The 15,834-nt window shown below is 48.1% G+C and overlaps 2 protein-coding genes and 1 long non-coding RNA gene across 4 annotated transcripts in view; all 3 read left to right on the forward strand.

Moving 5' to 3' along the window:
- The window catches only part of LOC116953342 (cubilin-like), a 584,401-nt gene that overhangs the window by 94,017 nt on the left and 474,550 nt on the right, over positions 1–15,834 (forward strand). The window lies entirely within an intron of this gene.
- Positions 1–15,834, forward strand: part of LOC116953360 (enteropeptidase-like) — a 106,834-nt gene that overhangs the window by 50,557 nt on the left and 40,443 nt on the right. For both annotated transcript variants that reach the window (XM_076074903.1, XM_076074904.1), the window contains 8 exons: positions 3,527–3,708; positions 4,069–4,222; positions 5,207–5,439; positions 6,346–6,478; positions 7,446–7,597; positions 10,402–10,539; positions 12,528–12,787; positions 14,336–14,423. In XM_076074903.1, coding sequence (XP_075931018.1) covers positions 3,527–3,708; positions 4,069–4,222; positions 5,207–5,439; positions 6,346–6,478; positions 7,446–7,597; positions 10,402–10,539; positions 12,528–12,787; positions 14,336–14,423 — 1,340 coding nt within the window. The remainder of the gene's footprint in view (positions 1–3,526; positions 3,709–4,068; positions 4,223–5,206; positions 5,440–6,345; positions 6,479–7,445; positions 7,598–10,401; positions 10,540–12,527; positions 12,788–14,335; positions 14,424–15,834) is intronic.
- LOC142931226 (uncharacterized) overlaps positions 1–15,834 on the forward strand; it is a 256,649-nt gene that overhangs the window by 32,589 nt on the left and 208,226 nt on the right. The window lies entirely within an intron of this gene.

Raw genomic sequence — 15,834 nt, forward strand, 5'->3', positions numbered from 1 at the left:
CTCGTGATTATGGACGCTAACCCCGCTAGATGAGTGAGGTGAGGGGAGCGGCCGGGTGATTGATGCGTCGCGACTCACCTTAGGCCCAGTAGCCGAAGAGTCCTTGTTCAAGGCCCCGGGAGCGTTGCGGCAGCCCAACACGATGTGGCCCTGCTGACCACAGCGGAAGCAGGCAGTGGGTGCCGAGCCTTGCGAGCGAGGAGCCCTCACCCGCCACCATTGCTCCAGTCGGCGACCCCCGGCACCACCTCTGCGTCGATCGCCCACAGCGAGAGCAGCGAGGACGTCCTCCCCTTGAGGCGCGTCAGCCCCCGCAGGCATCGGGACCCCCGCGCATGCCGCCACACCAGGCGACTGTCGCAGGGCGATGTGGGCCTAGGTGTTCTGTGCCACTCTCAACGATGTGATGTCAGCCTCCTCGGCGATTGTCAGAGCAATCCCCAGCTCCCACGCGAGGGAGAGCAAGCGCTCCAGGGCCAGCGAGTCCAGCGCTGCCCCCTCAAGGTTGGAGTAGGCTGCCCGTGCCAGCGCCAGCAGGGAGCTGCGGAAGGCGAGTGGTGGCTCCCCCTCCTCCCGCCTCCGCAGTGAAAACTTAAGGCGCGCACTAGAAGGCAGCTCGAAAATCGCAGCCATCTGCGCGTATGCAGCTGGAAGCGTCGCCCTATTTGCCGGTGGGATGAATTTATAAGTAGCTAAAGCCCTGTCATCAAGAGCTGTGGGGAGCACTTTAAGAGCTTCGTCCATCGGCCATCCAACAGAAACATACGCCGCATCAAACTGGTCCTGGAAGGCCATCCAATCGCCTTCTGCCGCGATAAATGGGCAGATGGGTGGCAAGCGACGGAGCTTCTGGCCGTCGGATGTCAACACCGGCGAAGACGTATCCACGGCACACGCGGAGGCGTCGCTCGGGAAGCCGTAGCGACGCTGGGATGTCGAGTCGCGTCGGTAATGGCGGCCGGTTGCGGTGTCGCAGACAAAATGGCGCCCGGTTGCGGTGTCACGGCCAAAATGGCGCCCGAATGCTGTGTCGCGTCCTGTATGGCAACAGAGTCCAACTCCCGCGTCGCATCCGATGAAGTGATGGCACCAATTTCAACCGAGGCGGGAAGCGCCATGGCAGGAATCCGTTCCGAAAATGTGTTGGGTGCGAGCGGCCGTGTTCCCACCTCGGCAACCGTGACTGGGAGCTGCGCGACCGCCTTGAGAAGCAGGTCCATCTGGCTCGAGAGGACTCGCCAGGTGTCCGGCGGCGGTGAGGAGCCACCCACGGCCGCCATCTCCTCCTGTTCCGGGCGGATTGGCTCCACGGGGCATATCTCTGGGGCCCCGGTCTCCAGGGATGTTGCGGGGACCTCCTCCATGCTGTCCTCGCCATCGGATTCCACAACAGGCGGGTTCTTCCATCCCGCCCCCGACTTCGAAGTGGCGGCGAAGGTAGAAATCACTTCTGGCACCAGTTGTGTGGTAAATGACGACGCTGAGGCAGGTCTTCAAGTAAGGGCTTGCGCCGGTTTATTAACAAAGTAGTTAACCACCAGGGGTAGGTGTCCTACACTTGGTCCTTCCCTTGAACCCTTAGGTCTCTCTACTGCTAGCCTACTGGCTGTCTCTTCGCCTTCCGTAACTACCAGCCGGCTTCTACAGACTTCTCGAGCTCTACCCCTGGCTGTCTCTTCAGCTCCCTTCAACCGCTCTCCATCCTGGACTCCACCAACGACCCCGCTTTCGTCACGGGGCCCCCCTTAAGTACCCCCAGGTTACATGACGTCATCACACCTCACAGCGCGTATGACATCACATCCCCATATTACTCCTCTACACAATTATTCCTGTCTTATGTGTGACATAGAAGCAAGTCCAATATCAATTTCTCCCATTTAACCCTGTTTACTTTTCCTCCTACTTTACTAACACCATACGTATGTATACACTTAAATGTAAGAAGTCTAATAGGTTTGAAGCTACAAAATTTGATATCACGTGCTTAAATTCATATTTTAGAAATTGAACTGGATCCAAAATACATTACCATGTACCTTAAACTTGTAACCTCTCTGCCATTAACCTGAGAACATAACCTACTTGTCCCAGTGAAATACAAATTCGAGAAAAAGCCCTCACTGCTAGATATAATACTTACAACTTCTCCAAATAAATGATGGTTTGTGGGTATTTTCGGTAATAACATCATTGATAATTGTTCGTTGGCGTGTATTCGATGGACTGCATTTCTGAACTTGCCCCATAAAATTATTGTAACAAGGTAAATTCTGCTGAAATGTATTGCAGATGCTGAAAATAGCTTATTTATAAATTCCAATAATGCTGATTCACCCTTAAAAAAACGTCGAGTAAAAGACAGAACCCACGGTTTATACCTCACTTAGCTGACCTGCATCGGCGGAACAATGCTGGGGCATTAGCCAGGAAAGTCAAGATGGTGGATTTGGCTGAGGGTTCGTTACGTAGAAATGTTAAACATACATTTGCCACAGCATTAAGCATTAGGGCAGTCCCCGACCCATGAACGAGTTTCGTTCCTGAGACCCGTTCGTAAGTGAAATGGTTCGTAACTCGGAAGACAATGTACAGCATTTAAATGCCCCATACGGTCGGTGACGGTAAAAAAAAAACATTGTACATGTAATATTGTGATATATATACTGTATAGAAAATTAAACTAAATAAAGTAACATGAGAATAATATTTTTTTCCACTTACCTTGAGTCTTGATGCTTGTCAGAACGGGTGCAAAGAGTCACCACAAATGCACACACACACGGAAACACGCGTGCGCACGCCGATGAAGGCCGACATGGCACACGAGGAGGTGGGTGGCCAATACCACGCTCGGCCGCCTTTGTCTCCACAGTGGTGATGTTTAAACACCTCACCAGACACAGTTGATCATAAGCAGGAATCGAACTTGTGTAACCGGGTTCGTAGCGCAACACACTAACCATTGCACACACACTCACAAAACACAAAGATCCTCCGTATAGCCAAACGGACGTTTAGGGCACGTGCTGCTGGCGAGTAGCACCTATTAAGGCCGGTACGGCACACGAGGTGGCCAGCACCATGCCCGACCGCCTTTGTCTCCCTAGTGGCGATGTTTACACACCGCACCAGGTACTCATTTGAGGCTGAGTCGACCTAGGGGAGGCCCAGGACCGGTTCAAATAATCGCCACCGATGTTGGCCGTGAGCGGGAATCACTACACTACCGCTCACCCCACACACACGTGCACAGGCACGAATCAATGATGTTTGCCAGCAGGATGCTGGGACTCATTACATCTCGCGAAGGATCGCTCCGCTGAACAAAATAGTTCCGCGGTTCAGTTCGCAAGTAGGAGCTCGCGTCTGCACGTTGGATGGTTATAACAAAATTAATATCTTCAGGAAGCTCGTTCGTAAGTGCGGGTGTTCGTATGTCGGGTGTTCGTAAGTCAAGGACTGCTTGCGAAACCTCTATCACATGGTCACACTGTAGTGAAAACTATTTTTTCTTGTGTTGCAGGTATAACAACTACTACAACAACAGCATTCAGATTTATGACGGCCCACTGAATCAGGTCACAGACCTACCAGGAAATGTGTATTTGTACAACTACGTGTCCTCCACTGAATCGGTGCGGGTTGTCGTCACAAAGAACAACAACGGTTGGCTGTACCTACAAGGAGATTTCTATGCTACACCAGGTGCCTATGCCACTGTCACATTGGGTGCATAATTTCAGTGATAGGGAAACAACACGCGCATGAGCAAATGTAGCTGTCTGTCCTGGTGGTCATACGTTGGCTTTCTTCTTTGCCTCATCTATTTGGCCAACACACTTCAAATCAGGAGTCTTTCAAACTGCAGAGGACTGAATATGATGAGCAGGGTAGAGAAAAACTTCAAGTGTGTGTGTGTACAAAACGAATACGTTGGTTTCCAAAGAAGCATATGCTCTACAATGGCATTTGAAGAAATGGAAATGACTTATGCCATCACACCCAACGATTAAAGGAACCTTAAACCTTAATTTAATCACATGCAATGATTGTGTTGTGTTTCAGCTGATATCCACTGTGGAGGCGTTTTAGATATAATAGACAGCAACCTGTTAATACTGTCTCCAAACTACCCCAACGGCTACCCCAGCAACCTGGACTGCGTCTGGATCTTCAAGGCACCAAGCCGTGGCATCTCACTGTCATTCATGGATTTCAGGTGGGTAATGCCGATGAGTCCGTGTGTCACACGTACGCTGCGATAGAAGTTCAACTTACATATGTAGTGACGTTAATGGTGTCACTATGGTGTTAGCGCTAGCCACTGTCACAAGAGTGCTACTGTGCATCTGGGACCTCTCTCGGGGGCCAGAGTAAGTACGGCATGCGAGCAGGCCCTAGGGGGCATAGTCCTGGTGACGACCTGAGAGAGGGCAAGTGAGGATGGGGTAGTCTGGGTGAACCCGAGAGGGCACGTGACCCAGACAGGGTAGCGAAAGGGCTTGAGGGGCACGTGATGCTCGGTCTGGATCCTTCGGGAAAGATCCCGAAGGGTGCGTGGCCGAGGGCGGAGCAAGGCCACGCTCAGGAGCATAACGGGGCAGTCCCGAGAGCGTTCTTGGCTGTTCTCTGGAATCAATCCTCGGCGCTACTTCTCTCCGGTCTTCGGTCTTTGCTCGGCATCGTGAGTCAGTCAGGACGTTGCTGACTGACCCGGTTATGCAGTTACCCTGTTGGGGTCTAGTTAACGTGTGTACGTTGTGTAGTTAGCCCTGTTCGACTGTGTAATAAACGTGTTGCCTCCAAGTCAAGTGTGTGCCTCCGTGAAGAACACTACACATACATAGAGGTGGTCTATAGAAGGATGTTCAAGTCATTGCAGTGTTCAACCTCGAGGATGAGCCAGTCTCAGCTGAGGTCCACTTGTTGAAAATGTAGCTTGTACATCTTCCAGTTAAAGGTAAGTTACTCCATAAACAATTCAGAACTTAATATTCAACATACCCGTTGCTGGTATCAGTCTCTCCATACCACTCATGCTGTTGACTGCTCAAAAAGTTGTACTCCTAATGACTAAATGGTGCTGGCCACCCACCCCCTCGTGTGCTGTGCCAACCTTCATAGGCACAACTCGTTAACAGAACTTGCCCCAACAGTCTGTTAAGGCTACACGGGGGGTCTTTGTATTTGTCTTTTTGTGCAGGATGGATGCTGGCAATTCATCACAAGGGCAGAGTCCCAGCAGGTGCGTGGGAGATTCCCTGACCATTTACAACGGAGAAAATGTACACTCTGTGATCCTGGACTCACTGTGCAGCAACAGCCGTCCCAGTCAGAGCCCGCAGTCCCGTGGCAGCATGATGGTGGTCTTGAAATCCGGTGAAAGGAATTCTTCTGGAGCATTTGCTTTCAGAGTTTCACAAAACTGGTTCCAAGGTAATTCACTTTTCTTTGCAGTCGGTTGTCGTCGGTGATAGAGGCAACATTATTGCAAGTGAGGAATATGGCGAGGTGGCACTGTGGGCAGAGCATTTTTTGACTCAACATTCAGAAGGTGGCAAGCTCAACAGGCGCCAAACTCAACCGACTATCCCTCGCTTGTCCAACACCAGATGGGCACACCTACTTACTGCAGACAATTGTGGTTTGTCACACGACAATAATCTATTCTGCCTGACCTACAGTGCCGCACCCCCTTGCACTGCAAGAATGGCACCCAATACTTTCTCCCTGCCTATCCCCTCCCTTGGGACTACCCCTCTAATCGCTAGCTAGCTACCCCACACCACCTGCTTTTGTTAATCCGGGTCTGCCAGTGGCGCGGATCAGGCCCTAACATAAAACAGCCCTCTGCTTGGGTGGATTTGGATCAATTCCAATTGATTCCGACGTTTTAATAGGGCACCGCGGTGGCGAGATGTTATCTGCCTTGCATGGTATGCAGGAGTTCATGGGTTCGATTCTGATCCTGATCCCTGTATATTTGGAGTTTGCAGGTCTCTCTCCCTGTGGTCGTGGATTTTTCTCCAGGTTTCCTGTTTTTGCCCTCCACATTTATAAACATGCATTTAGCAGTGTTTGCCTGCTATAAATGTCCACGTGAGCCCATTTCGTTGAGTTATTGTGGCAAGGTCGCTTCTGAAAAACAGCTGTATCACTCAGTGGGCCTTGCCTGGTAAAATAAAAAAATATAGTATCATCAAGATTTTTTAAATACTTTATGAACGTGGTTATAAAAGTACTGTGTTGTGAATTTAAAATGCGCTTTTAAATTAACGGTTTTTTAAGCTCCAATAAGTTTGTAATGGGTAAGGTTTACTGCTTTGTTTTTGTTTTCTCTAGGGACTTGTGGTGGTGTATTTAATGGGACTGAAGGTTTCATTTCTGGGAATGATTCCTTCAGTAGCTACGATTGCTACTGGCTCATTGAAACAAGTCCGGACAAAGCTGTGATCTTGAATGGAACCTTCTGCCGGTAAATGCACTTCAGTAGCTGATTTGTTAATATACTCGTAGACAGTAACCAGTACCACTGATGAGTGCATCAAGATAGCAACATACAGCAAGGATAGCAAATACATCAACATTCTGATTGTGGTTATCAATAAAACAAAATTGTCAGTCTTAGTGTTTAACCAAGTGGAAGATGGCAGCCTTCACACAGGCCCACTCTTTTACATGAGAAATCGCGACTCATGTCATCAACCTGGCGATTGAACATTCGCATCAATGATCTTCCAGTCTCCAGAACAACTAAAGCCACCACAACGGTCACCTCCAGGACCAAGCAACACGCCAGATAGATCCTCTAACTCAGTGGTTCTGAACCTGGGGTGCATGCGCCCCCTGCGGGTGCGAGATGCTCTTTCTGGGGATGTGATACATGGCCAGATTTTTTTAGAAGGTAAATAATGGAAATACAAATTAAGCACAGGCATGAAAGTACAACTACTTTGGTTCATCAAACCCTATGTATTTATTAACATTATAAAAAATTACGATGGAGGCTGCAGTAAAGGTTAAGAGCCACTGCTCTAACTCAGCGCTGGGGGACTTTGCCGGGCAAAGTGCGAGTATCTTGCAAACATTTTGAAGATTAATAATATCGACGTCCTCATGCCCCAAGAAACCCACGTCTGAGGTGAATGAAGGCATTTATTTTGTGCAATGAGATACATGCGAAACACAATAGAGAGCACAGACGAAGCACCACAGGAATAACTTAACTGAATTCCATACAATCGATAATTATTGTATGTGCATACAACTATAATATCTAGTGCATCTAAGTATATCATCTACCAAACGCAGCCTAATTAATGCACAGTGTCCAGGTAAGAAAGCATGTCGCCTTACCCCGAATTCTGACTTACTCGAGTATGGCTTTTTGAAGATGTACCGTATGGTGATGCGAACAAACTGATCTTTATTTTGTATTTCAGGAATGTTGAAATCCATGAAGGCCAGTCCATCAAAGGGCCGACTTTGGCCATTGTCAATAATAATTACTGTGGAAACATAAATGTCCTCTCCTTTGGAAATAAAGTCGTATTAATCACATATGGACCATTTAATGTGACTTACAAGGCTTCAGGTTTGCTTTTTGTTGTTTTGTTCATGTACTGATGGATTTGCGTCGCAAACTATATGAGTAGTGCAATGGCAAATACACACTGACGCCGGAGCAGAAACCAAAACCTACAAGAGGTGGTGGGGTGGCTCAGGTTGAGAGCCCTCAGCAGGCATCACTGGATGACGAATGGCTATGTGGGGGCTGCTGCTCCCCTCCTCCTCTCCCCCTTTCTCCTCCCCTTCTTCCCGCCGCGCTGCCGCCGATCGGGTCATTTGCCTCGCCGCCTCCGCGTCCTCTCTGTGGGGCATGACTGGTGGCTGGTTCCCTGCTGCCTCGGGTTATCCCACACACTCCCCACGTAAACCCCCCACTGATCTCGAGGTGGCTATGTGGGGGCTGCTGCCCCCCGGCTCCTCACTCGTGGGAGGGCTGCTGCTCCCCGACTCCTCTCCCCCTTCCTCCTCTTCCTCCCTCCGCGTTGCTGCTGCTCGTAGCTTCGGCCTCGCTGCCTCCGCGTCCCCCCTGTGAGGCATGACTCTTGGCTGGCTCTCGGCCACCTCGGGTTATCCACACCCACTCCCCACGTACATTCCCCCCAAATGTTCGGAGAAGACTCCTTGCACGCCGCTGCCCACACTCGGGCACGCGCAGCCACCCGCACCTATTGGCCACCTCGTGCACACGCTAAAAATAGCCGTATGAATATGCGTGTGCGTACCTCTCAGGGGAGCTCAACACACAAGCAACAGCCACCACAATCACCACCACAATAACCACCACCACAACAACCACAACCACGTGCTTGAATCTCGCACACGCCGACCCACTTAACGCGAGCGTCGCAACGTAAACACACTGTGCAAGGCGCGCTTGGCAATGGTCTTGTAGCCCATTCCAGCCTTGTGTAGGTCTACAATCTTGTCCCTGACATCCTTGGAGAGCTCTTTGGTCTTGGCCATGGTGGAGAGTTTGGAATCTGATTGATTGATTGATTGCTTCTGTGGACAGGTGTCTTTTATACAGGTAACAAGCTTAGATTAGGAGCACTCCCTTTAAGAGTGTGCTCCTAATCTCAGCTCGTAACCTGTATAAAAGACACCTGGGAGCCAGAAATCTTTCTGATTGAGAGGGGGTCAAGTACTTATTTCCCTCATTAAAATGCAAATCAATTTATAACATTTTTGACATTCGTTTTTCTGGATTTTGTTGTTCTGTCTCTCACTGTTCAAATAAACCTACCTTTAAAATTATAGACAGATCATTTCTTTGTCAGTGGGCAAACGTACAAAATCAGCAGGGGATCAAATACTTTTTTCCCTCACTGTATGCGGACACACTGCGTAAAGCGTGCCGTGTAAGCACGCGCGCGAGCGCAAGCACCACGGTGAATTAAGGATGATAAGATTCGCGCATTAATTCCCGGTGCAAACGCGCATAGGCGAGCGCTAACACGTGGGTACAGGTGATCGCGTTGATGAGGATATTCGCGCGCTAATTCCCCCATGGAAAATACAGACGATGGCCGTAAGCGCGCGCTAATCCCCAGTACCTTCAGCCCGCTCGCTGCCCCGCCCCCACCACGTGGCTCAGCACCCCCCCCCCCCACGATGCCCTAGTCCATTGTCTACACGCTTGCCCCCTTACTCGTGCTGCCTGCCCTGCTGCCCGCTGGAAGTTCGGCTCCCTCCAAGGCTCCCCCCCCTTCCCCTGTGTTGGGTGTGCTCTCACCGCGGCTGCTCAGTGGGTTGCCGTCGCCATACAATTTGAAGCCAATCCATGGCGCCGCAGTGCCATTCGACCTGGTGGGGGTCTGTCAATTCCCTGGCTCTGGGAAACTGTGGAACACCCCCACGAGGGGGGCTCCCGGGTGAAAACCCAGGGACCAGGTGACCCCCCCCCCACGAGGTCCTACGTGTATTCAGAGGGGGGGGGGGGGGTGCATGCGTTCGTGTGGGGTGTTTGCGAGCGGGTTGGCAGAGTGGCTCCGTGGCTATGGCACCACAGCTACACATTCATTTTATAAATTTGTGCGATGCTCAATGGTTAATTCAACTAATTTGTTTCACTTGTCCAGCCCCCGTTATTTTCTTATGTTAATGGGTGTTTTCCAAACAGTTGAACTGGGTTTTTAATATTGTTGTAAAAAAATGTTACTAAGAATTTTTTATTTGGGGCCCCGCGGTGGTGAGATGTTATCTCCTGCGCCTGGTATGCAGGGGGTCGTGGGTTCAATCCCGACTCTGACGCCTGCTGTATATTTGGAGTTTGCATGTCTCTCTCCCCATGATCGAGTGGATTTTTTCCGTGTCCTTCGGTTTTCCCTCCACATTTAGAATCAACATCATGCGTTTAGAGTATTTGTCTGCGAAACATTTTGATAAAGTGAGCCACTCGGATGAGCTATCATTTGTGGCCAGGTTGCTTTTGAATAAGAGCTATATTGCTCAGTGAGCCTTACCTGGAAAAATGAAAATCGAAAGAGAAGGGGAGGAGGGGTTCAACATGTTCCATCCAGCTCACACGACACCACGGCTAAACGAGTCGTACGTTATTGTTGATAGTGCGGGATCAGCCGCTTTGTTAAATGGCACAGCGCCTGGTTTAATCAGCACTGTCAGTGTGGCCTTATGGTAAATTGTTCGTACAGGTACCAGAAATGCCAACAATGAAAACGAAGATGGTCTGAATTTACAATTAAAGAACTACATTTGACGCAAAACTCACCAAATTATACAAATGTTCCTGTTGTATGTATGTATGTTGAACTTCTTTTGCGCCGTACGTAGCCCACCGTCTTAATACAATATTTATCTTGTTCTTCTTAGAACCATCAACATTGCTCGGCTGTGACTTTGAGCAAGGATTCTGCGGATGGCAAAACAAATATGAAAATGCCGTTCAGTGGACGGCAATTCAATACAACAGTGTCAACGGATTGCCAATACTGAGCCTATTTCCACACAGTGGGTATCTCAATAAATGTACACCACACACACGGTTCATATATGTAGTGTTGTAAGGACGAGCAGACTTCTTAGGAGGCACACTCTGTTCATTGTATTATTCCCTCATACAATCCTTAACACACAAAGAGGGATATACGGTCTCCTCACCCGATACCCTAGGGAGGTACAGCCTCCTGACTTGGCGGGACTCACACATCTACCGCTAACCTCCTTGATACCTAAGGAGGTACAGCCTCCGGACTTGGCGGGACTCACACGTCTACCGCTATCCTAGCCTAGCGTCCTCCGGCTAGGACCTAGGGGAGGCTATCTGACCCACTGCTGGCCCGGTGGATCCTGACCACTGGGTATGCCGAGCCTTAGCCCTTAGAAGGGCTGGATGGCTGGTCCAGGGTCCTAGCTAGGCTTCAGCCCAGTCTTCTGTCTTCGTGTAGGGAGAGAACTCCCCGAGGTCTGTTGGGTCACCCGTCTTATACTCCTTCGTGGCCAGGCAGAACCAATCATACATTCCCACGTAGAACCGTCTGATTGGTTCATACCAAACCCTGGCTATGATCCGTTTCACCTCGACCCCAACCGTTGCACCCAGAGGTAATACTGCACTGCCCTGGTGGCAATGCGGGTTACGCAACAGTGCGTAGTTAACACCTCTACATATACATCGTGCTATAACGTTGTATGAATGCTTCAATATCATTGCTGTAAATCCTATGCTGTGTGAGAGTACTGAAGTGTTTATCACCTGACCATTCTTATCCTCCATCAAACACTGATTAACCAGAACACATCCCAATATTCATATTTATAATGCTTAAGTGCATATAATACTGTAATCTACAATATTTACATATTAAAATGAATGCAACTGTATACAAAAAATATCTATTTTTTAATCTGTACACTTGATACAACTCAAGCCTTTGCACGGTAATACATATTATGGGATGTAACTCCTGCACATTACTATTCTACTCTTGTGTATGGCACTGGGCTGCCACAGAGAAGAAACATCGATGATGGCATCTGCTGCACAATTGTTCAGATGGAACGCACCTGTCGTGGTTTTGGAAGGATTTGGTCGGAGTGTCTCTCCAGCGATGGAACCATGCCTCCAAGAACTATTAGATCAGCCGTTAAATAGTTTTGGAAATGTTCTTGAGGTTCGTGCCCTGGGCCAGCAAGGGTGATGTCATCATATATTAACTTGTGAGATGACATACATGGTAGGTCACTTGTGTTAAATGAATATGCTAGTTCCAAGGCTCGTGGGAGGCCAATGTTGAGCATTCTCTTGCGGCTGTGTTTTCCAGCGAGGTGTATACTCTGAGAGGACTGTGGCTGAGCATCTGATGATTTTGACCAACTCCAGCAGCAGGCCATAGCGCCAAACCATGCCGTAGGCAGCAGGGAGGTCAAATTGTTCCTGTATGCCAGTTTTCTGTCGATGCTGGATAAATCATTTTCTACGAGGGCATTGGCCCTTCTTCAAGGCACATGATACTTTACGTGGCTTTTAAGAAGCACGTGGGAAACAATTCCTGGCATTGCCCAAAACGTTGCCTGTTATGTACGCATTTCTCCAACGAGGCCACGGTATTATGGTCGAATGTGTTGAGATTTCTCACTTTGCTTCCGAGTCTTATATTATTGTCATCCGGGCAACGATCGTTTTCGTAAAGTGGTGGAGGCCCGACTCGTGCTCAAAAGAGCGACGGATGAGGCCCTGCTGGCTGGCAACAAATTCTGCACACAGCCTCTGTCCGTCTCGCTTCCCACAGTGTCACCGCTAGAACCGTGCATAAACCTGCCTTCTGTGATGTTAAATAACCTGTTCAAAGAGTACGCTCATAGTAGTTTTCAAATATAATCCCTGTTATCAAGGTATTTCTCTGTGTGTATATATAAAATTGTGTATATTTCAAACCATGCCTACTGTGCTGAATTATACAATGTAATTTTTTTTTTTAATTTCACTCTTTTTCCAGGTCGTGCTTTCCTGGGCATCAACCAATATATGTACAACTCCATGTCGACTCTGCTGGGCCCTCTCATGACACATCAGAACGGCCCCAGGTGCCTGAGCTTCTGGTTCAGCATAGTTGCAAATAGCAACTCCTCGCTGGCCTTGTACGCGACGGACACGGACTCCGCGCAGCGCTCTCTCCTGTGGGAGGCCTCCCCCCTCCAGGGCATGAATGCACGCTGGGGCAGGGCACTTGTCAACATCAACTACACCAACTACCAGGTGAGGGTTATAGAGCCGCGCGAGTCTGAGGGTACGTGACTTCTTGAATTCAAGAGTTTCGCACATTTCTCCGAGTGACTAAATGTGTACTAATTCCCTACTCGCGACACCCGTCGGACTCCAGCGTCCGCGAGTGCACGACACCAGGGAGGTGTAAGAAGAATTTTACATTTGAAACTGCCCGCGATGATAAGGCATGCTACCTCGGCTCCCCGCTTAATCCTCAGTCTCTCACAGTAATCCTGCTCTGAACTCGCTATTGTGCATTTTTACTTTACACGTACTGACAGCCAACTCGTTTATACATTTTGGTATAAACGAGTTGACAATGAGGTCCATTAAAAAGAACGCGAATGCAATCGGGGAAAGTGTTGCGGCTCGTGTTCCCCAGAGTGCTAAAATTATAACAGCTGTGTGGCATTGTAATCAAACACCTGCATCTCCAATGGGTCATCCTCCTGAATTCCTCACCACCACCACCTTCATAGTCATCATCATCAAAGTTTATTTTTTTAAACACGTTCTTAATAATGTATTGTTTTGATTTTAAGCTTTCGTGACTGCAGGAATCCATACTCTTTGTTTTTTTCGGTAAAGTCACGTAGGTATACAATAAAATGAATCACGACGTTTCGGGCGCAACACAAGCGTCCGTCATCAGGTGGGAAAGCATGGTCTGAAGCTGAGGCACACTGTTTTAAAAGGTTTCAAATGGGTGTAGCTCAAGAGTCATAAAGAAGTGGCCGGGGCTAGTGATGTTAATGTGAGAAATTAGCATGTAACTGTAAGATAGTAGGAGAGCGGCCTCCTGGATGAGGGCACGGAAGTGGCTATGTTAATGTGAGAGATTAGCATGAAATAACAGCTGAAAAAGGCAGGTAGGATGGAAACATCACAGTCAGTTAAGACTATACCTGGTTAATAACGTCCTTCCAATGATTGCTCAGTTTGTACCCATCCTCTCGGTTGAAGTTGTGTCTGTGTTTGTATATCTGGATGGCTTCATGAACAAATCTCTGAAGGTAGCCGGTAGGTTTGCAGAGTACCTCCGTCTTGGAAAAATACATTTCGTGTGAGCCCACAGCGTTAAAACAATGATCGGCAACGGCAGAGGTATTGGTCCTACCGTGTTTCAGATCTGCCTTGTGTTTACGAATGCGGTCCGAGACATGTCGTTTCGTTTCCCCAATGCAACTGCTGCCACAACCACAACTCAGTTTGGAGACACCAGGGTATTGCATGTCAGGAATCACATCCTTTACAGATGGGATTAAATCACGGATTTTGTGTACTGTGTTCAAACGAACCTGGATCCTGTGTTTTTGGAAAAAAAGCTGCCTCCCCAGCCATGGAGAGAAAACCTTCAGAGGATCCAACCAAAACCATAACTTTGCCATACATAGCAGGCGTTACCAAAAAGATTTCCAAAATCTTAAACATTCATGAATTCTGCATTCGCGAATACGTTCGAGGAAGTAACCTTCGCGAATAGAGAGGGTTTGCTGTGTACGCTCACTGCAACGGTGTGTTTGTGCATTCTCATTGCAGTTTGAGTTCGTGGCCAACGCACACATGCAAGCAATCTACCTAGTAGGCATAGACGATGTAACCCTGTCTGATGGAGAATGCCCTCAAGGTTTGTTCAACAATTTTCATTCAGCTCAATACGGGATTATCTGTCCAACGTACGATCCCCACAGACAAACTGACATAGACAGCCATCCATAGTATTAATTTCAACACAACGTGCTCATTCAGATAAACACGCTCGAATGCATGCATCAATGGTTCTTAACATGGGATGCACGCAACCCCTGAAGGTGGGAGATGCCCTTTTTGGGGCTGCGAGACATACAGAAAGGATATCAAATACATAAACATTATGATTGTGGTAGTCAATAAAACTAAATTGGCAGTCTTAGTGTTTAACCAAGTGGAAGATGGCTGCCTCTATTACGTGAGCAAGCGCGACTAATACCATCAACCCAGTGATTGAACATTGGGATCAATGATCTCCCAGTCTCCAGGAAAACAACTTAAGCCACCATAACGGTCCATTCCAGGGCCAAGCAACACGCCAGATATGTAGATCCTCTAACTCAGTGGTTCTGGACCAGGGTGCATGCACCCCCTGGGGGTGCGAGACATGGCCAGGATTTTTTAAAAGGTAAATAATCGAAAACACAAACAGCACAGGCACGTAAGTCCAACTACGTAGTTTCTGCAAACCTACGTAGTTATTAACATCATAGATTTATTTACAATTGAGACCCAAAGGGTAGGTGGTGTTAATAGTAGGTGCTGTTGGTGAGCACCTATTAAGACCAGCAGGGAAAATGTGTTAGGGGCAGTAGTGGATTTCATCATCGTGCACACGCTGGATGGGACCAACTGGTTTTCCAAATGGAAGGAAGAAAAAAAGAATTCCAACCATTCAGTGCATCCATTATCGAATTAACAAAAAGTTAGCATACCAAATTATTTTTCTGCTGGTGGAACCACGAAACATGAACATTGTCAACACATTCATCGATATCACGATCTTAAAAGGAAATGTACTTGACGATGTTTCAGGAAATTGGCCTTCAGAGCATAATAGTGAGGCCAGAGAGAGTGGATATGGGTTGCAGACTTCCCTTTACGCCATGGGGCCTGATACGAATAACATATATGTTTATTGAATGTCTTTTTAAAATTCGCATTTCAATACTTACCTATTAGTACCTATTTATTAACAAATCCTTCAATAACCAGAAAAGTATTACAAGCAAAGCCCATTTGTATTCAAATGGAAAAATATTAAATGTTGAAGGTACGTTCCATGATGGGTAACGATTTTTGCAATGAGGTTAAACATACCACTGTCCACGAAATCCATTTCGCGATGCATTTCACGGGCCCGATTGCCATTTAAATATAATTAGAGAGGCTGTCAAGAAATGTTCGGATCAAAAAGACTTTCAAACGTCCCTCTGATCATTTGCTGACCCTGTGCCTATACTGGGACATCTGTGAAAAGAGCTTCATAGCTCATCGGATTCCTCCTC

This window comes from Petromyzon marinus, chromosome 51 (assembly GCF_048934315.1).
Source record: "Petromyzon marinus isolate PM22_M1 ecotype Great Lakes invasive population chromosome 51, UKy_Petmar_22M1.pri1.0, whole genome shotgun sequence".
Classification (NCBI taxonomy): domain Eukaryota; kingdom Metazoa; phylum Chordata; class Hyperoartia; order Petromyzontiformes; family Petromyzontidae; genus Petromyzon; species Petromyzon marinus.